The 21449-nt window shown below is 47.3% G+C and overlaps 1 protein-coding gene across 2 annotated transcripts in view; it reads left to right on the top strand.

The window, feature by feature from the left end:
* Window positions 1–21449, top strand: part of GSDME (gasdermin E) — a 79499-nt gene that overhangs the window by 27860 nt on the left and 30190 nt on the right. The window contains exons 4-6 of one of the 2 annotated variants that reach the window (XM_059171376.1): window positions 16328–16499; window positions 18318–18438; window positions 20695–20937. In XM_059171376.1, coding sequence (XP_059027359.1) covers window positions 16328–16499; window positions 18318–18438; window positions 20695–20937 — 536 coding nt within the window. The remainder of the gene's footprint in view (window positions 1–16327; window positions 16500–18317; window positions 18439–20694; window positions 20938–21449) is intronic. The other variant, XM_059171377.1, reaches the window with a different exon arrangement.

Below are 21449 nucleotides of genomic sequence, written 5' to 3'. Positions count from 1 at the left end.
TTTTAGAACTATTGCTATTATAGCTAGCCCCAAACAGAGCTTGGTTATAAACGCCAGGAAAGGTCAGAGCTGTCAGAGGGAAACGTGTGACTTAGCCTTTGATAATAGAGCAGAGAGATGCCACGTTTCAGAGGAGAAATCAAGTGACGTCCTTACAGACTGAAGTGTAGCTTTTCTGATATTCACATCTTGGAGGAGGCAGGCAGCTTCGGAGTCGCCACTGGGAACGGACTGTGGGAGGACTAGCGACCTTCAGGGAAGGTGGGAGAGGCTCTGGTTCCTGTCTGTAGCCACAGCCTGGCTTCTTCCGAGATGAGTGTGGACCCAGACACTTGGCTGTGCCACCAAGTCTGGAAAGCAGGAGGCTGTTCTCTGTATGTTTTGTCATGGGAAACACTTGTTCAATTCTTGAATAAAGCTCTACAGAGCCCTTGAAGAACAGCAGGAAGATGTTAGTGTGCCTTGTCTTGGTGATCATAGTCTTTGTGAGAAATGCAGCTATGAAGCTTTCAAGGTGTCACCAAGTCCATCTTTTAAAAAGATGTCTTTTCTGGGGTGCTTGGGTGGCTCAGTCAGTTAGGTGTCTGCCTGGGCCTCGGTTCATGATCCCAGGGTCCTGTGATCAAGCCCCGCATCGGGCTCCCTGCTCAACGGGGAGTCTGCTTCTCCCTCTGCCTCTGTCACTCCCCCTGCTTGTGCTCTCTTTCTCAAAGAAATAAGTAAAATCTTAAAAAAACAAAAAACAAAAAACAACTTTTCTGAGACCCCCCCCCCCAGACCATACCCATTTCTGTGCTCTCTGAAAAGTCAGTGAACTTACTGTTATTATTTTCAAATTATTCTGTCTCCTGCTTTTAATCTTAGTTCTTACGACTGAGGGCTTCTGAAAGCTTGTTTCACTTTCTGTTATTTTTATCCACAGTGTAAATCATGGCCAACTAATAACCCCTCATGTGGGAGATAAGGGTGTTCTGGGGATTCTTTCCAATATTTGGTTCTGGGACTAGTTGTTATTTTTTTTTCGCAGAACCCATCATGTCCTAGCAGCTTTACTTTGACAGGCTACTTCAGATCTTTTTGGAACTAGGTAAGATTTATGTCCTAAGGAGAAACGCTCAAGTACTATTTTCTTCTAAGATTGGTCGACATTATATTTCATCAAATCCAAGATGTCATCCATTGTAAGATGCACCACTATTTGACATATCACTAAGAAAGAACACTGCCAATTAAACCATGTCACCCATCAATTTTAAAACATCCTGATTTCAGATGTTAAGCTGTGAAAAAAATACATGTTTTAAGAGTGATGAGATGTGGATGAGATGAGATTCAAAACAGGATTGCCTGGAACAAGTCAAGAGTTCAAGTTCGGATGAGCAGATGTTTATCCCACCTGGGCTCTTCACATAGGGTCTGACACCTAGCCTGGAGCCATCACTGAAATTGTCCTTTTCTCTCTCAACCTGCTTCTTGGCCTGACTCCCTTTGAGGCGCTGGTTGCTGAGGCTTAAGTCTAGTTGTCTCAGCCAGAAATCTTAGTACCAGACATGACTCTTGCCTCAGCTTCTCGCCCACACCTAGTCTCTGGCTAGTTGACTCTACCTCTTCAGTATCTTCCTTACCTGTACCCATGGCCCTTGCTTCACAACCACTTCCCTGGTGCTGGCCTCCACTGTCTCTTCTGTGGAGGTTCATGGAACTTACTAGTGGATGTCCTCGTCCCTGTATCCACTGTCACCCTTCCCAGTGGGTTCTCCGCAGGCAGTGGGTTGGAACGTGCCCCTGCCTGGCTTGTGCCTTCTGTGCCCTCTGTGCTCCCCAGTGTCTTAGGATGACGACCACACCCCCTCTGGTCGGCAAAGCCCAGTTTTTGCTGTTCAGTGTCCTTTCCCACCATTGTCCCCTCCCATTCTCCAGGCCAGTCCCCTGAACTTACTTCAATTCCTGGGATTGAGCTCCAGGCTCTTCCTCACAGTCAGGCCTTATCTGAAAGCTCCTTCACTCCTGTCCACACAGATGCACAGAAGGACACAGATTCACCTCCTCTGCTTCCGTCCCGTTCCTCAGATTAGCCCCGCTGCCTTCAGGAGCCATGTCACCCAAGATTCTCCCGCTGGGACACTAACCAGTGCGGCTCTGAGGGGTAACCTAGGTTGTACCTGCCTGCTTCTGTGTCCGCCTTCCTCCCGCCTTCCACCGTCTGGCCCGGCTCTGGCCCTGCATGCTGTCTGCAGCTTAGTGGGCACTGTCCAGCTGACAGAGTCTTTGCTTCATCTTCCTCTTACTTCTGAGGGGCCTCAGCTACTGATGTTAATTTGTTTGCCTGGACTCGGGATTTAAGCCCAGATCACAAAACCCCTGATTTCTCCAGTCTCGAAGCCGAAGCACAGAGCTTGGAGAGAAGACGGTCCCAAGGGCTCCTGCGGGGAACTCCTCTCAGCGTGGCGGGTCGTCCTGCGGACCTGCCGCGTCTCATCCACTGGTGGTGGTGGATGGATTAGTCTGTCCGAGAGCCGGACGCCTCTCATTGCTTGGTTGTTGTTTCCCCTCTCTGCCTGGGGGGTATGTGCGTGAGAGGAGGTGTCCTCCAGACTTTACTGGGAACGGAGATGGCGCTGTCATGGTGTAGGGGGCACCTGGTCAGGTTGGTGAATGTGTGGTTAGCCCTGTGCCTTGATGTTAATTGTTTTCAGGCAACTTAACAGTCCTAAAGTTAGAGCCAAGTGAGAGAGAGAGCACAAGGCCTCTCTTTAGGTTATAGTATTGGCCCCAGGGTGCAGTAGTTCAGGTTTCTAGAGATTTCCTCACTCTTGCCCCTGGGTTCGGTATCTCTGGTTTGTGGGAAATTCTTGGTTGAAATGGAGACTAAAAAGCCAGCCTAGGAGTGGCTGCTCCAGTGTCCGGCAGGGCTCGCTACTCGTCTTGGATGAGTAGGTATTTAGTACTTTCTGTAAGCAAGGCCCCGTGGAGGTCTTGAAAGGAGAGAGAAGACAGAAAGCCTCAGGGCTTCAGGGATGGACATGCTCATCTGCATTCTCATCCTGTGCCCTCGGGTCATTGGCCTTGTGCCATTGGGTCATTGGCTCATGAGCCCTCTGTGTTTCTTGTCTCCCTGTCAAAGAAGGTGACAGTAACTTCATGAGCCGGTTAGGGTGTCTCTAGTTGCAAAGAGCCTCACATAAGGAATCCTCTTGAGGTGGGACAAGCCACACTTAACCCAGGTGCATTGTGGAGGGTTAATCCAGTGGCTCCATGGAGCACCGCCCCCACCCCTGGTAGCCTCCATGCATTGCACATCTCAGCAGCCTACTTCTCTTGGTCCCCAGATGGCTCTGCATTGTAGACAGCAAGGTCCAGAGGCAGAAAAGTGGTCTCTTCCACATACCCCATTTTAAGAGAGGAAAAAACGCTGTGGGAGCCCTCAGCAGGTGTTCCTCAGGTCAATTGCTCAGAATTTCCACAGTGGCCTTTTCTACTCCAGTCCCCACCAAGAGCAGTGGAATGACCAGAATTGACCAAGAGACCCACCTGTGGGACTGGCTCTCCCCCTGCCATCCTCTGGCACCAGGGTATCAAGCCTGAACAAATTTGAGGTGGGCAGCTAGTGGAGAACCACCCGCAGGGTTCCAGAAACTTCCAGGTCCCGAAGGCCCTGTGCAGCACCTGGAGGGCAGCTCAGACACAGGCAAGGTGCTGCCTGCCCCGCTTTCCTTCTCAGGGAGCATGCAGACTTGAAAGGGGATGGCGTGTCCCATCCAGGGGGTTAACAGGCAAAGGGAAGCAGCATCAGCATCTGCATTTCAGGATTTTAGGGGGTGATGCCTAAAACTAGACTTGCTCCCCGGCCTTGGTGGGCATTTTGCGGCATCTGTAGTCTGGAGGACATTGCCTATGGAAAGAGAAGCTGCCTTGGCTGCTTAGTGAGCTCTCCGGAGAGCAAGGCTGTGCTCCTGAGCGGTGTGTGTGGAAATACCTGAATTGCTAGAGCTTGAGTCATCGGTATGCATCTAGGTTTCTGGGGGTTGGTAATTATTGCTTAATCCTCTCCCAAGCATAGGTCAGCCACCATCTTTTGCCTTCTCTGGAATGTTCCAGTCTCTGTTCCTGGAGATGTTGAAACTAGCTCTGGCCATCCTGCCATTTCCCCAGAGCACCTCTGCGCCCTGTGCCCCTTGCTGTTAGTTTGCAGAGCAGTGTAGCAGAGAGAGCACTCGTCCAGGAGTCCGAAGCTGTGTGACCCTTTGATGGAGTCCCACTGTTTTTATTTTTGCTTTTACTTCCCCGGCCTCAGGAGACATGTTTAGAAAAATGTTGCCACAGCCGATGTCAGGACATTACTTACTGCCCGTGCTCTCTTCTAGGATTTTTATGGTGGCAGGTCTCACGTTTAGGTCTTTCATCCATTTCGAGTCTATTTTTGCATATGGCGTAAGGAAGCTGTCCATTTTCATTCTTCTGCACATGGCTGTCCCGTTTTCCCAACATCATTTGTTAAAGAGACTGTCTTTGTCCTGTTGCATATTCTTTTCTGCTTTGTCGTGGATTAATTGACCATGTAATTGTGAGTTTATTTCTAGGCTCTCTGTTCTGTTCTGTTGATCTATGTGTCTGTATTTGTGCCAGTACCATGCTGTCTTGATCACGACAGCTTTGTAAGATAGCTTGAGGTCTGGAATGGTGATGCCTCCAGCTTTGCTTTCCTTTTTCCAGATTGCTTTCGCCATTTGGGGTCTTGTGTGGTTCCAGATCAATTTTAGGATTTTTGTAATTATATTGGAATTAAAATAAAATCATAGAAAATAGCTGTGTGTCCTGATTTTGGCTGTTCACTAACATGCTGTGATTTAGGTGAATCTGTAACCTCGGGTCAGGGGGTAGGCTCCATTGCCTTCTCAGGCCTGTGCAGACGTTGCCAATCAGTCGTGGCTTTCTTGCCCTGCACTGCCTCGGGCCTGGCCTACACTCAGGCTTAACATCCTTTTCCCTACAGATAGGCAGCCATTGTCAATGGGATACTTGAGATGCAATTGGTTTTCAAGCCCAGAACCAGGAACCCAGGGCCCCCATAGTTTTGCTGTTTCTCTTTGGCAGAGTGGATAAAAGTTGATGGTTTCCTACTCTGTTGTGATGTTGTCGGATTTTCAAGAGCCTTATGAGAATGCCATCAGAAACCGTATTCCTGGAGGACCTGGTATTATCAAGGGTTGTTGCAAGGGGAATGGTGGCAACAGGCCTGCCTTGGTCTTGTTCACTGAGAAATCACCAGCACCTAGCCCAGTGCCTGGGTCATAATAGGACTGAGCTGCTTGTGGAGCTGAATGAATGAGTTTGGGGGTGGGGGTCTGCACGAGAAAGCATGCTCCCCACCCCCACCCCGTCTCTGTAGGAGGGATCCTGGGGACTACATATATGCTTTGGAAAAGCTGCTTCCCTCCTTTCGGATATTATTAGAGTTGTAAAAGCCTTCTCTGGATTTTTCTCTCTGAATTTGCATTTTGGCTTTCAAAGCCTTTGAGACAGAATTCAAAGCAAAGCTTCAGCCTGGGAGAGGAGGCAGCGTCATTGCAGCAGGGGCTGGGGAGCTATTAGGTCCCTCTCCTGGTCCCCAGCAGCTGCGCCAGCTCTGAGCCTCGTTCCCCTGCCACCTTCCCTGCCTGCTCCTCCCCAGCGCTTCCCTGGCTCTGCTCTCGCACAGTTCCGCTTCTGTATCTCTACAGCCATTTCTTAATGGCTTTGAGGGTCGACTTCCTGGCTGAGGGCTCACCTCATGAAGCCCTCTGCAAGTGGCCGGCATGTCTTTGACCAGGGAAAGTGTGCTCCCTGCCAGTAGTGGCCCAAAGGAAGTGGGTACAGTGTGGTCCCTGCATGTGAGGCCTCACTGAACAGAAGCCTCCTAGCCAGTTCTCGGTTTGTGGGAGGCAGCCTGGGCTCAAGAAAGTAGCCCCCTGGCGGGTAGGAAACAAAGCTGGGGACCAGCCGCAGAGGCACTGCAGAATCTGCGGCACACGGAGCAGGACGGTCCCTCGGCGCCTGGGGGGCTCAGCCACTGAGCCTCTGACTCTTGATTTCTGCTCAGGTCACGATCTGGGGGTGGGGGTCCTGAGATCCATCGCGGCCTGGGGCTCTGCGCTCAGCATGGAGCCTGCTTGAGATTCTCTCTCTCCCTCCCCCTCTGCCCCTTCCCTGTTAGTGCACATGCTCTATCTCTAAAACAAACAAACAAACAAACAAACAAACAAAATCTTTGGGTCACCTGAACTTCAACTTTTGGTTCGGGTTCAGGTCACAATCTCAGCATCCTGGGATCAGCCCCGGGTCGGGCTCTGTGCGGAGTGTGGAGCTTGCTTCAGATTCTCTTCCCCGCTCCCCCTGCCCCGCCCTTTCCTGGCTTGCATGGGTTCTCTCTCTCTCTCTCTCTCTCTCTCTCTTGCTCTCGCTCTCACTCTCACTCTCAAATAAAATAAATCTTTAAAAAGAAGTAGGATGATCCCACAGGAGAACGGGGACAAAAGGGAGGGTGATCGACAAGTGCCTTGAGTGAGGAACGGGCAGGCTTTTCCCCACTTAGCGTTACCCCCGTCACTCACCTCCAGATGTGTGCCTTGGGTCTAACCCTTTCCAATTGATTGTATGATGTCTCCATCTTGGTGACCTTCTGTTCTTGCTTTCACACTGCTGTCCCCCAAGAAGAGAAAAATGCCTTGGGCTGTCCTTAAAAATATGTGCAAAGAGGATAAAGAACATCTGGCTATTCATTTTCCTATAGGAGAGCTTCTGTCTCCTTCCTCCTGTGAACACTGATTCCAGGCCACACTAGATAAAGGACAAATTTTATTTTTTAATTGAGGTATAATTGACATATCACATTCTATTTCAGTGGCACAATGTAATGATTCAATATTTGTATATATTGCTAAGTGATCACTTAATAAGTCTAGTTAACATCTGTCACCATATGTAATTACAAATAATTTACTTTCTCGTGATGAGAACTTTTAAGATTTACTCTTCTAATAACTTTCAAATATGCAATATAGTAGTCCACCCTTCCTGTGGGGGATATGTTCCAAGACCCTAGTGGACGCCTGATTCCATGGATAATACCTAACCCTGTGTATAATACATTTTTTCATATGTAGATAATATGTATATATACCCCTAAGATAAAATTTAATTGACAAGTTATGCCTAGTAAGAGATTAACAAGAATAACAATGAAGTAGAACAATTCTAACCATGTCCTGTAATAAAAGTTATGTGAATGTTGTGTCTCTCTCTCAAATATCTTATGTACCATACTCCCCCTTCTGATGATGACAGTGATGTGAGATTGGAAAATGCCTGTATGACAAGGGGAGGGAAAAGGAGGGGAGGTAAATGACGTAGGCGCTGTGATGTAGTGTAAGTATTGTTGACCTGATGAGTCATCAAAAGGGGATCATCTGCTTCCAGACCATGCCGACCATGGGTAACTGAGACCACACAAAAGCGGTGGCTATGGGACAGTGTTATTAACTGTAGTCACTATGCTGTACATTACATACTCATGACTTATTTATACCTGGGATTTTGTACCTTTTGACCCACTTCACCCATTTTATCCAGCCCCCCTAGCCCTCACCTTTGGCAACCACCAGTATGTTCTCTGTGTCTGAGTTTCATTTTTTTTTTTTTTTTTCTGAATCCCATATATGACATCACACTGTGTGTGTCTTTCTAAGTTTGACTTACTTCACTTAGCACAATATATCCTTAAGGTCCATCCATGTTGTCACTAACGGAATATTTAGCTCTTTTTTTATGGCTGAATAAAGTGCCATTGTATGTATGTACCGCACTTGATCCTCTCGTTCACTGGTGAACACTTAGGTTGTTTCTAAATCTTGGCTGTTGTAAGTGATGCTATATTGAATGTGGGGGTGGATACAGCTTCTCAAGTAAGTGGTTTTGTTTTCTTTAGATAAATACTCAGAAATGGAATTGCTGGATCATGTGGTGGTTCTATTTTTAAATTTTTGAGATATTGCCCTGTGATTTTTTTCATAGTGGCTGCACTAATTTACATTTCCAGCAACAGTCCATGAAGGTTCTCTTCACATCCTCACCAACACTTGTTATTACTCGTCTTTTTGAAAGTAGCCATTCTGACAGGTGTCAGGTGGTATCTCACTGGTTTTGGTTTGCATTTCCCTGATGATGGGTGATGTTGAGCACCCTTGCTTATACCCATTGGCCATCAGTATATCTTCTTTCGAAAAATGTCCATTTAGCTCCTCTGCCCTTTTATTTTTTTAAGGTTTTATTTATTTGACAGAGATCACAAGTAGGAAAGGGGGGGGGGGAAGCAGGCCCCCTGCTGAGAGAGCCCAATGCAGGGCTCAATCCCAGGACCCTGAGATCATGACCTGAGCAGAAGGCAGAGGCTTCAACCCATTGAGCCACCCAGGTGCCCTCCTCTGCCCATTTTTAATTTTTAATTGGATTGTTTTTCTGCTATTGAGTTTTATGAGTTCCTTATATATTTTGGATATTAACTCCTTATCAGATCTATGGTTTGTAAATGTCTTCTCCAATTCAGTAGGTTGCCTTTTCATTTCGTTGATAGTTTTCTTTGTTGTGCAGAAGTGTTCTTGTTTGATGTGTTTGTTTTTACTTGTTTGTTTTTACTTTTGTTGCTTTTGCTTTTATTTTTGCTTTTGGGATCAGATTCAAAAAATCATTGCCAAGACCAATGTTAAGGAGCTTATCACTTATGGTTTCTTCTAGGAGTTTTGTGGTTTTAGGTGTAATATTCAAGTCTTTAATCCACTTTGAGTTAATTTTTGTGGATGGTGTAAGATAGTGGTTCAGTTTTGTTCTTTTGCATGTGTTCGTTCAGTTTTCCCAACGCTAATTAGCGAGAAAGTACTTTCTCCATTGCATATTCTTGGCTTCTTTGTCATAAACTGACTCACCATATGTGCATGGGTTTATTTCTGGGCTCTCTATTCTGTTTCAATGATCTATGGGTATGTTCTTCTGCCAATACCATACTGTTTTGATTCATAGTTTTGTAATACAGTTTGAATAAGAGAGTGTGATGACTCTAGCTTTGTTCTTCTTTCTCAAGATTGCTTTGATTATTCAGGGTCTTTTGTGGTTCACACAAATTTTAGGATTGTTAGTTCTAGCTCTATGAAAAATGCCATTGGGCTTTTGATAGGATTACATTGAATCTATAGATTATTTTGGGTTGTATGGACATTTAATTGATTTATTTTTAAAAGATTTTATTTATTTATTTGACACAGAGAGAAATGAGAGAGGGATCACAAGCAGGGAGAGTGGGAGAGGGAGAAGCAGGCCTCCCGTCGAGTGGGGAGCCCGATGCAGGGCTTAATCCCAGGACTCTGGGACCATGACCTGAGCTGAAGGCAGATACCCAATGTCTGAGCCATTCAGGTGCTCCTCCTGTGGACATTTTAACAACATTAGTTATTCCAATCCACGAGCACAGACCATCTTTCCATTTATTTGTGCGTTCATTCTCTTGCATCAGTGCACAGGTCTTTCATCTCCTTATTAAATTTATTTCTAGGTATTTTTTCCTTTTTTCATAATTATAAATGGTATTGTTTTCTTAATTTTTCTTTTGATTATTTGTTACTAATAAAAATAAATTCAACAGATTTTTTTATGTATTGCTTTTGTTATCCTGCAACTTTACTGAATTTGTTTATTCTAACAGTTTTTTGTGGCATGTTTAGGGTTTCATATATATAGTATGTCATATACAAATTGTGTCAGTTTTTCTTTTCTGATTTGGATCTGTTTTATTTTATTTAAAGATTTTGTTTATGTATTTGAGAGAGAGAGACAGTGAGAGAGAGCATGAGAGGGGAGAAGTTCAGAGGAGAAGCAGACTCCCCATGGAACTGGGAGCCCGATGTGGGACTCGATCCCAGGACTTGGGGATCATGTCTTGAGCCGAAGGCAGTTGCTTAACTAACTGAGCCCCCCAGGCGCCCTTGGATGTGTTTTATTTCCTTTTCTTTCTTTTTCAAAATCTTTAGGAGATTTTATTTATTTATTTGAGGGAGACAGAGGTAACAACAGAGATTGCGACAGAGAGCACAAGTGGGGAGGAGAGGGAGAAACAGGCTCCTGGATGAGCAGTGAGCCTGAAGTGGTATTCGATCCCAGGACCCTGGGACAATGACTAGACCTGAAGGCAGATGCTTAACCGACTGAGCCACCCAGGTGGCTTATTTCCTTTTTTCCTTTTCTTGTCAAATTGCTCCAGCTAGGACTTCCAGTATTATGTTGAATAACAGTGGTGCGAGTGGGCATCTTTGTCTTGTCCTTGATCTTAGAGAAAAACCTTTCACATTTTCATTGTTGAGTATGATGTTAGCTGTGGCTTGTCATGCATGGCCTTATTATATTGAGGTATGTTCCCTCTATACCTACTTTGTTGAGAGTTTTTATCATAAATGGATGTTGAATTTTCTCCATCTATTGAGATGATCATATGATTTATTTTATTTTTTATTAATATCATAGAGCACACTGATTTGCAGACGTTGAACCAGCCTTGAATCCCTGGAGTTAAATCCCACTTAGTCATGGTGTGTTCTCCTTTTGATACGTTGTTGCATTTGGCTTGCTAATATTTTGTTGAGGATTTTGTGTCTGTGTTCATCAGAGATATTGGCCTTTAACTCATTTTTTTTTTTTTAAAGATTGTATTTATTTATTTGACAGAGAGAGAGATCACAAGTAGGCAGAGAGGCAGGCAGAGAGAGGAGGAAGCAGGCTCCCTGCTGAGCAGAGAGCCCGATGCGGGGCTCGATCCCAGGACCCTGAGATCATGATCTGAGCAGAAGGCAGAGGCTTTAACTCACTGAGTCACCCAGGCGCCCCTATAACTCACGTTTTTTGTGGTCTCCTTATCTGGTTTTTGTATCAGGGTAATGCTCGTCTCATAAAAGGAGTTTGGAAGCACCATCTCCTCTTCTATTTTTGGGAAGCATTTTTGAGAAAAATTAATTAATTGCTTTTTGGATATTTGGTGTAGTTCACCATGGAAGCTGTCTGATCCCAGGCTTTCATTTGTTGGGAGGTTTCTAATCACTAACTCGATCTCCTTACTAGTAATAGGTGTGTTCAGATTTTCTATTTCATGATTTAGTCCTGGTAGGGGAGGGAGATTTATTCCAACCATGCCTTTTAGAATTTATGGGATAAGTTATTCATTTATCCATCGCGTAGGTGGAAAGTACAAACATAGAGACCAATAAAAGGAGCTTACAGTTTGTCCAGAGATCTTTTCTAAATAATAGATTTTATCAGAAGATTTTATTTGTGAAAGAGAGTATGGGGTGTGGGAAAGGGCAGAGGGAGAAGGAGAAGCAGGCTCGCCACTCAGCAAAGAGTCCCAATGTGGGGCTTGATCCAGGACTCTGGGATCACAACCTGAGCTAAAGGTAGACAGTTAACTGACTGAGCCACCCAGGTGCACCTAATAATAAATTCTTTTTGAATAATTGATATGTTCCCATGGTTTAAATGTCAGCAAATCAAAAGAGAAAAAGTTAAGCGTCTCCTCCCCTATCTTCCAGCCATCCAGCTCCCGCTCGAGGGTAACTACTGTGAGTAATGTCTTCTGTCTCTTTCTGAAGACATTCTCTTCATGTCGTTCAGTAGCTTTTAACAGGCCCCAGGGGTGGAGCTCATCAGGACAACCTCTGACCTTCTAAGGGCACCTGACTGCAGCCATCAGGCAATGGGGTCAGGGAGGATGGGCAGCAGAGAGATTCTGAAAAAGATATCCCGGAGGGCTTGAGGATTATACTCAAGGATTATACCCACTTCCAGCCCCAGCCCTGGGTCTCGCCAGACAGGCGAAATATTTACATGCGGGAATGGACATCATAATACAAGATTTCACTAGAGACGAAGGTCACATTCCTGGTACTTCCAGACAGACAGTGCCTTCCCCCAGAGGACCGAGACAGCAACAGTGGGTCTGCCGTGGCTGGGTGGGGCTTTAAGAAAGGTTACTGTCTTCATCCTTTCTGGGCTTCCTGTTCCTCATTTATGAAACCCCTAATCTGTGGGTTTAAACTTTTTTTTCCTTGAACCCCTGTAGCAGTCTGAGGGAACCCACAGACTTCTTTAAATGCATGTGTGAAACATGCAAGATCATAAATGAAAACAATGACCCTGAAATATGGCAGTTTCCCCACGTAGTGGACCCTGAGTAGTCCCACCGGACAGAGACTCCTGCTCTGAGGAGGGCCACGGCCAGGTTCTGGCTCCCACAGGCTGCTCTACATCTTGGCACTGCTTGGGGCCTAGTGGTGTTCATTAGAAGACAGGGGGAAAGGGGCACCTGGGTGGCTCAGTGGGTTAAGCCTCTGCCTTTGGCTCAGGTCATGATCCCAGGGTCCTGGGATCGAGACCCACATCGGGTTCTCTGCTCAGTGGGGAGCCTGCTCCCTCCTCTCTCTCTCTGCCTGCCTCTCTGCTTACTTGTGATCTCTGTCAAATAAATAAATAAAATCTTTAAAAAAAAAAAAAAAAAAGACAGGGGGAAAGATCCCTCTGAAGTGGCTTTGCAATGAGTCAAATGAACAATCCCTTTCTCCCCATAATTAGCTTCCCCTCTGTCCACACAGGTCTCTTTTTTAACTGAAGAGGACTAGGTTTCCAAAAGGTAGCAACACTGTTCTGGGAAACAGAATCCCAGCTTGCTTGGGGCAGAGGGGACAGCAGCTGCCCTCACAGCTGGGCTTCTCTAGCCTGCTGGAGAATTTCGGAGTCGGCCTGCACAGGTCTTACGCTGTGTTACGGTCTCCATCCTGGTCACCGGAGTCTTAGCCTTGGAGAGGGATGGTGGCCTGCCAGGCTTCTGTTGCCGGTGTGTGGTGGGGCCCCTGGGTCTCACAGGTGCCTGTCTCAGGACTGGCCTGCCAGCAGATGCAGAAGAAAGTTAGGTTCCTGCCATTGCCCTTTTACCCTCTTCCTTCTAGTGTTGAGCACGGCACCCCGGGAGGAGGTCGGTGTTTTAAGCAATGGAGTAGTGGGTGGCCTAGGCCACATGTTTTCTTTGCGGATAATTTAACATCGGCTAAGACGACATCAAGGATGTGGTGCGCCTGTGGAAGGCGCTGAGCCGTGCGATGACTCCCAGTGGGCCAGCCTCCCTCCAGACGCCACAGCGCGGCCTTCAGTCGTCCCTCTGCTGGGAGCTCGGGGCTCTGTGCGCCGGGAGCTGCTGTTTCTGGTGTGTGTGTTCATGTGCGCTGCAGTCAGCACCTGACCTGTAATTGAAATGGCCGATTTTCAAAAATCTATTAGAAGCCAAAATTGCCTTCAGTAGGAGAGCATCAGAAGGGCCGGGTTCTCACGTGCGTTCTGCCGTGTGGGTACACGGGCTCCTTCAGAATCCGTGCCTCCAGGACCCAAACACAGTCTCTTTGGAAGACGTCTATCTGCCTATCATTCTTTCCACTACACGGCAAATCCTCCATTTCCTTTGTCTCCTGTGGGTCCTCTCTCTCACACAGAGATGTGTACACTCTTTAAGGCAAAGAGACAAAGAGGGAAAAAACCTACAAGTTTTATCCATCCATTTATTCCAAAATTATACATTGCACCTTTGGCCCTTGCTAGGTATGAGGCACTGTCCTGAGATAAACCGTAGTCAAGACGCGCACAGTCCCTCCTTCCGTGGTGTGTATAGCCTAGAAGGAAGAAATGGACAAGATATAAATAAACAAATGCACTAGGAGAGTACTGGGTGCCAGTGCTCTCCAGGTAAGTGGTCTTAGGATGTGAGAGTGTGACTCAGTGGTCACTCTCCACAGGGCGAGCAGGGAATGCCTGCCACCCAGAGGAGTGGACTAGGGTCAGAAGATGTGGAGTCGGGGACATGGCATCAAGGCCTGACAGGATTGTGGGCAGGCCCGTGCCCGTCAGGTTTAAGGCACAGAGAGAAAGCCGGAAGGTGGGGTAGATGAGTAGATCTGGCAGGAGCCAGATCACAGGAAGTGATGTCCTCATTGAAGGTTTCCAAGCAAGTGACTGAAAAATTCCCTCCGACCCAATTAAATGACTCATAATTCCCATCAGGGGCACACAGTGGGGTTTACGTGGGGGACCTCAGCAGAGAACAGCAGAAGGTAGCTGGAGCCAGCAGGAGTTTGTGTGGCATTTCACTCAGTGCTCACTGCGTGTCATTTCATCTAGACCCTACAACAGCCCCATGAGGGGAGCATTGTTACCGGCTGTTTATCCCCAAAAAAGCAGGGTGCGGGGGTGGAGTGATTCACCTGGCCGGAGGGCAGACCTGGGGTTTGAAACCTGCTGTGCAAGCTCCAAGCCCTGCTCCCTATACCTTCCCGGAAATGGACCCCACACAGCTTTTTTATTATTGTTGTCCATTTATTTTTATTACTTATTTTTTTTAAACCCATGACTGATTTATTTATTTAGTAGTCTATACCCAAGTGGGGATCAAACTCATGATCCCACGGTCAGGAGTCTCCTGCTCCTTTGAGCCAGCTCGGTGCCCCAGACTACTTATCTAACAGATGTGAACACTACTGAGATGGAGTAGTTTTTCATGTGTCTATTTTTAAACTTCTAGTAAAAACATACAACATAAAATGTCATTTTAACCACTTTCAAGTGTACAGTTCAGCGGCATTAAGTACATTCACACTTTCTTGCAACTGTCACCACCAACTATTTCTAGAACTTTTTTGTCCTTATGGATGTGCCTAGTCTAGATATTTTATATAAGTAGAATCATCCAGTACTTGTCCTTTTTGCCTGGCTTCTTGGACTTAGCATACCATCTTTAGGGTCAGTTCATGAAGTAGCATACGTGGGAACATTATTCCTTCTTATGGTTGAATAAAGTCCCATCGTGCGTACATATCACATTTTGTCTGTCGATCTGTTGATGGGATTTCCACCTGGGGCAGCTTTTCACACACAGACAGGACCTTACATCTACTCACTCCTGTTCTGAGGATGCTTTCTGATTCCTGGCAAATCTGTGTTTGTCCCAGGTTGGGGGTGACCCTCCACTGTGTGTGTGGTTAGAGGTGCTGCCGAGTTTAAGGTAACTAGCCTTGGTCTATTAAAAAAACTCAAGGGGGTGGTTTCTGGGTTACTCTATCCATTGAGCCCCCGACTCTTGATTTTGGCTCATGTCATGATCTCAGGGTCATGAGTTCAAGTCCCACCTGGGGCTGTGAAGTCAGCTTGTCCCTCTCCCTCAGCTCCTTCCCCAGTCACTCTCTTTCTCTCAAATACTTAAAACACACACACACACACACACACACACACACACACACACACACAACTCAAGAGGAACACTGTAATTGTTCTTGTGCCAACAGCAGTTCTAATTAGGTTCTCCCACTGTCCGCTCTGTAGACAGAGCAGCAGAGAGGTCCACAGGGGTTATTTCTTTGTTTACTTCTAAGCGAAAGCATTTCCTGTAGATGGAAATTTAGCTCACCTTCGAAATTCTCCACAGTAGCCACCCAGAAGCCCCAAGTCTCTGCTGGGGGACCCTGGGCAGGCCATGTCTATCTGGCTTTGGTGTCTGCATCTAAAATGATATTAAACTTCTTCTAAGAGCTCATGTGTCTTTCCTAGACAGAGAGGTGAAGTTCGTTTCTAACTCTACTCTGGGTTCTTCCTTGCTACTTGTACATTAAGCTCATGCCTCTCTCCTTTTTTTTTTTTTTTTTTAAAGATTTTATTTATTTATTTGACAGAGAGAGATCACAAGTAGGCAGAGAGGCAGGGAGAGAGAGAGAGGGGGAAGCAGGCTCCCTGCTGAGCAGAGAGCCCGATGTGGGGCTCAATCCCAGGACCCTGGGATCATGACCTGAGCCGAAAGCAGAGGCTTTAACCCACTGAGCCACCCAGGCGCCCTGTGCCTCTCTCCTCTTTGAGAAGCTGCTGGTCAGTGTCACTTGTAGTAATCCCATATTCCGGTGATGAGATGACAAAGCCGACTCCCGGATGTTGGGCCCAGGGACTGCTTGCTGTCCCCGCCCCTTGTACCCCCCCCTCACTGGGGTGCAGCAAGACAGGGGGTGCCCTTCCCTCCCAGTAGCCTTTGTCTGGATGCCTGGAAGTGCTGGGTGGCCTTGGGAAGTGTGATTTATATCTTCCTGGATGAACTGCCACCTCTCTCATTGCCAGGAAATCAACGATGCTGGCGGCTACCTGTTTCCTCAGCTGCAGGACTGGAGAAAAGCCATGCTGCCTCAATGTCCCCTGAGGCACTAGGCCACTCACGGCCAGTTTTCTCTTTCAGAGCCATAAATCTGAGAAATCCGGTGCTGCAGCAGGTGCTGGAGAGGAAGAGTGAGATCCTGTGTGTCCTGACCCAGAGGATAGTGACGACGCAGCCGTGTGTGATATCGGAGCACATTCAGATAGAGGAGAAGTGTGGCGGCATGGTGGGGATCCAGACCAAGACGGTGCAGGTGTGTGTGCCGGGGTGCAGGCACGGGCTCCATGGGCTCAGCAGCCTCTCGGGGCCCAGTCCTTGCGGCCGGGGGCAGGGGCCTCTTCAGGTGGTGTCTTCATTTGCCAGGACTCTTCTGCAGTGAGCTAACTGAAATCCAACTCAAACTGGCTTATACGAGAAATAATTTAGGGCTCATGTAACTGAAGCATTCAGGGTTGTCTGGCTTTGGTCACTGCTAGTTCGAGATTCAGAATTGCGGAAAACCACATGCACTGCCTTCCTTGGGGGTAGATCCCCACGCAGGTGGGCGTTCTCCCTGTGGTGCGGCTTTTGTCCAGCTTGCTGCCACCCCAGCGGAAAGTGTGCTCTGGGTTGGCTCTCGCTGGACCATCCCTGGTTGTAGCCATTCCTGAAGCAGACCCAAGGCCAGGGCTCTAGGGCCCTCAGAATGGCCATGCAGGCTTCGTCAGGTGCCTACAAAAAAGAAAATGGGTCAAAGGAATACTGAATGCACAGGTAACCACCAGAGCCCCTCAGAGTCAGGGTCTCAGAATGATTACTTTGGGATCAACTGCCTTAAATCCTTTATAGACTGAGGGAAGGTGAAGAGCAGTATATGTGTCTCTATACACATAAACAGAAGCTTCTGGATTAAAATAGAGACAGTCCAATCAGGCTGACCCCTGAGCCAGTACTGAACTTCTGTGGAGCAAGAGGCTACCAATCCCAAACTGTTTCCTCCACAGCTTGCCATGTGCCTGATGTCCTATTCTTAGAGACTTGCTTCCTGGGGTAACTTGGCTTTTGCTAGAGGACCTGGGAAAGTTGTATCTGGAAGGAAATGGAGACAGAGGTCTGGTCTGGAGCTGGACTCTCTGTGGTGCAGTGATGAGGGGGATGCCCGACAGGAGAGAGCTTTGGCCAGCCCTGCCAGGGTTTCTGCCCATGGTGGCCCCTCGCACAGGCCTGGCACCTGCTGGCAATCAGGACGCTGCCTGTCCTCACACCAACCAGGATCAAGTTGCTAAATGGAGTCTCTGATCTCCAGTGTTGAGGCAACGATCTCCCTAGGCCATCATGGGAAGGGGTCATATTTTTGTTTGTTTGTTTGTTTTTTAAAGATTTTATTTATTTGACAGACAGAGATCACAAGTAGGCTGAGAGGCAGGCAGAGAGAGGAAGCAGGCTCCCCACTAGGCAGAGAGCCCAATGTGGGGCTCGATCCCAGGACCCTGGGACCACGACCTGAGCCGAAGGGAAGGGGTCATATTTGTAACAGTGTTGGGAGGAGAGAGCTGTAGTGCCTGACTTCTTGGCATTTCCTGGGCATCCCCCTCCCCCTCTCATCCTTACCTCTCCTCCCTCCTGCCCCCATTCTGGGTTTGTCGAACAGCACAGTGTGCTGTCCACTGAGTCTGGAATGATGCCCTTTTGGGGGCTTCTTGCTCTTAGCTAGGTTCTTCCAGTCAGGCTTTGACATTGGATTTTCATCATTGCCTGGGGTGTAAAAGTGGTTACCCTTATCCTCTGTGAGGCAAATGAGGAGTTATCTTGCTTATCTTCTTTATTCAGTACCAGAGACCTAGCCTCACTGTCTCCCACACTCTGGAATCTCACTTTTGTGTCCCCACAAAAGTTTGCTCGTTTACTTCCCAGTATGTGCCCTACATCACGAAGCCCACAGGAATAAAATCCTTACCTCTGCTGGCCAGCTTCTGTTTTTGCTGAATGCCTCTCATGCTCAAGGCCACAGCCAGGGGTGGGGGGTGGCGTGAGAGAAACCTGGGGTGGGGGGTCTGAGCACACAGGTGGCAGCGTGCGCTCTCACTCACAGGTGTCTGCAAAGGAGGACGGGAGCATCACCAAGGACACCAACGTGGTGCTGGAGATCCCGGCTCCCACCGCCATCGCCTATAGCGTCATCGAGCTGTACGTGAAACCGGATGGCCAGTTCGGTGAGTGCCGCCTCCGGCTCTGGGCATGAGAGGAAAGAGATGGGAAGTGTGGGGGTGTCCTGGGACAAGTGAGGAAGGTGGGCTGTGCACTGCTCGGCTGGTCCACAGGCCCTGACAGCACCTCCCAACTGGGTCCCGCCTCACACACTTACTTGGCTCCCCTGCTTCTCTGAATCTTTCCCCATCTGTCCCATCCTAGCAGCATAGCTAATGTGATCGTTTAAAAGTAAAACTTTGTGGCCATTTCACACACCTGCTTAAACACTTGTCTGAGGCTCCCTTTGTCACAAGAGAAAGCCTGCACTTCAGGTGTCTTGTGACCGAGCCTCAGCATTTGTCCGGCCCTCCTCCTAACCTGCTTTGTTGGTGCCGTCTGGCCAGTTAAGCCCGTCTGGGGACACTCCTCTCACTCTTTTCCTGGAGTTCCATGACTGCCTGCATGCCGCCTCTTTGCATAACTAATTCCTACCGAAACATTAGGGAGTTCCTTAGACACTGCTACATCCAAGAAACCTTTTCTAGTTCTCTCTCTGGCTTCAGGGACCTACCTCCTCCCGCACCACCTGTTACCTCTGTCCCCACTCAAGATATACTTCTTGTCCAGGCCTGGACTGTATCCCTTCGTAGCACTGACTCCCAGCACAGTGCCCAACACTGAAAAGAATGAGGGAATTGGGGGGCGCCTGGGTGGCTCAGTGGGTTAAAGCCTCTGCCTTCGGCTCAGGTCATGATCCCAGGGTCCTGGGATCAAGCCCCACATCGGGCTTTCTGCTCAGCAGGGAGCCTGCTTTCTCCTCTCTCTCTGCCTGCCTCTCTGCCTACTTGTGATCTCGGTCAAATAAATAAATAAATCTTAAAAAAAAGAATGAGGGAACTGGTAGTGTCTCCCGGGGCCCATGCATATGTATGGGCAAGAGTAGTGCTGGTGCCAGAGATTCTGGAAATAGCAGTCGGCGGCCCTGGCCGGCTCTTGGCAGCATTTGAGATGATGTTAACAGTCACAGTGGCTGTCCTGGGGGAACTACTTTATTACCTGAGGGCTGGTTCACATTCATCTTTCTCAGAGCCTGGTGCAAAGGGCCAAGTGAGCCAGGCTGCTCTGGATGCCTGGTGAGTGTAGGTCATGAAGAGTGAATGATTGTTTCCATCTTTAGACAGCTGTTTGATCTTTTATGTCATTTGTGGCCACAAGCAAATAAAAATATGTGCTAATCCTCATGCCTTCCACATTTTTATTCCGTAGCTTGTGCTGAAGTACACAAGTTATTAATTAAAAGCATAAAAAGAGCCCTAATTCACAAGTTCACTTACAGTTTTGGCTTATTAAGGATGTAATTATTACATAATAACTATTAACATAGTTGAGTTCTTAAATATGTAAATATGTAAGCAAATATTTATTTTAAAAAACCTTTTATTGTGGAAAATGTCATACATCTTCCAAAAGCAGAGATAATAATATGAACTCCCCTGTACTTGCCATCCAGTTTTAAGAACTGGGGTGATTCATGTCTCGTCTGTAACTTTACCATCTCACTCCACCCCACTCAATTATTTCAAAACAAATTGTAGGCATTATATTGTTCTGTCTTTAAATATTTCAGTGTATCCAAAGGTAAGGCTGTTTTAAGACTAGTTTTGACTTCATATAGATTCATGCAGAATGTATTCATTTGTGTGTTTTTTTCACTCAACATGTTTGTAACTTTCATTCATACAATTGTGGAAGTCAAAAGTTCATTTTTTATTGTGTATTTACTAATGAGGAAAAGTTGACTTGAAAAATACAACCACATACCACTTACGTACTTATATTAACAACAATACTTTATTACCAGTTCAAATTTATTAATAGGATTTAATTTTTTTGTTACATATATGGTGAGTTGTGTAAGATCTTTTGTTAAAAAGAAAACCACAGGCCCCAAATGGTGTCCCTTTAAAATTTACTTAGTTGAATTTTTATTTAACAGTTTGTTCAAGTCAAGCTAAGAAAGTACTTCTGATGTCTGAAGGATGGCTTCCTGCCTTCTCAGAGAGGACATACTGGACAGCTTTGAGAACAATGATTTCTCCTGTAACTGTGGGAAGGGGCTGAGATTTCATCTAATAGCATAACGTGTAGGAAGTGGGTTTTGGGGCCAGAGTGCGTATGTTTCCCCGCCCCCTCTTCCCCTTAGGTAAAGCTGGGCCTGAGGTGTGCCAACAAGGCCCAGCTGACCCTGTGCCTGCCTGTCCTTTTCTCCCACATGACAGAATTCTGCCTTGTACGAGGGAAACACGGTGGCTTTGAGCTTGAGAGAAGTGGCTCAGTCTTCATGGACCCTCTGCCCTTTCAAGTCTGCCTTGTACAAGGGAAACACGGTGGCTTTGAGCTTGAGAGAAGTGGCTCGGTCTTCATGGACCCTCTGCCCTTTCAAGAGTTTGCATTTGGGGACATGCCAGATGCTGCACAAGGACCGTCTGCCCTGGATTGGCCGTTGAGTGTTTTAAAACAAGGTATTGCCAGCAGAGTGGGGTATACTGAGCTGATGGCTACTTGTACTGCAAGCGGTGACAGGGCCTTCAAGAGACTTACTGGAGAACAGAGAGGATAGTGCCTCCAGGTCAGCCCAGTCCACTCAGCAGGATGCCCCTCAGGGGGATCGTAGGCATCCTCAGGTCTTAGGTGCTGTGTTTTGAGGAAGGGGTAGAAGATGGAGGACTAAGAGGGCATTTTCATTCATTTTAACCAAACTAGCCTTGCTATTAAAAATAGCTAGTCAGCAACAGAGAACACCCCACCATTCGCACCTGTTTCATTATTTTCCAGCCTTCACTGCCAGCACAGGCAAGGTTGTCGGCATTGTGAAATGCTCTCCTGGGGGCTCTTTCTGCACATGGTCTGAGCCCTGTGGTGCCTTGGCATCCGGGGGTGGGGGGTAGGTACCTGCCACTTGCCTGTGGCAGTTTTTATTCCTCTAGTGTGCTGTGTTTTAAAAAGTTGGCTTTTCTTGTGGTGGCATGGGCAA

Source organism: Mustela lutreola, chromosome 4 (assembly GCF_030435805.1).
Source record: "Mustela lutreola isolate mMusLut2 chromosome 4, mMusLut2.pri, whole genome shotgun sequence".
Lineage (NCBI taxonomy): Eukaryota > Metazoa > Chordata > Mammalia > Carnivora > Mustelidae > Mustela > Mustela lutreola.
This window is presented reverse-complemented; position numbering and strand designations above follow the sequence as displayed.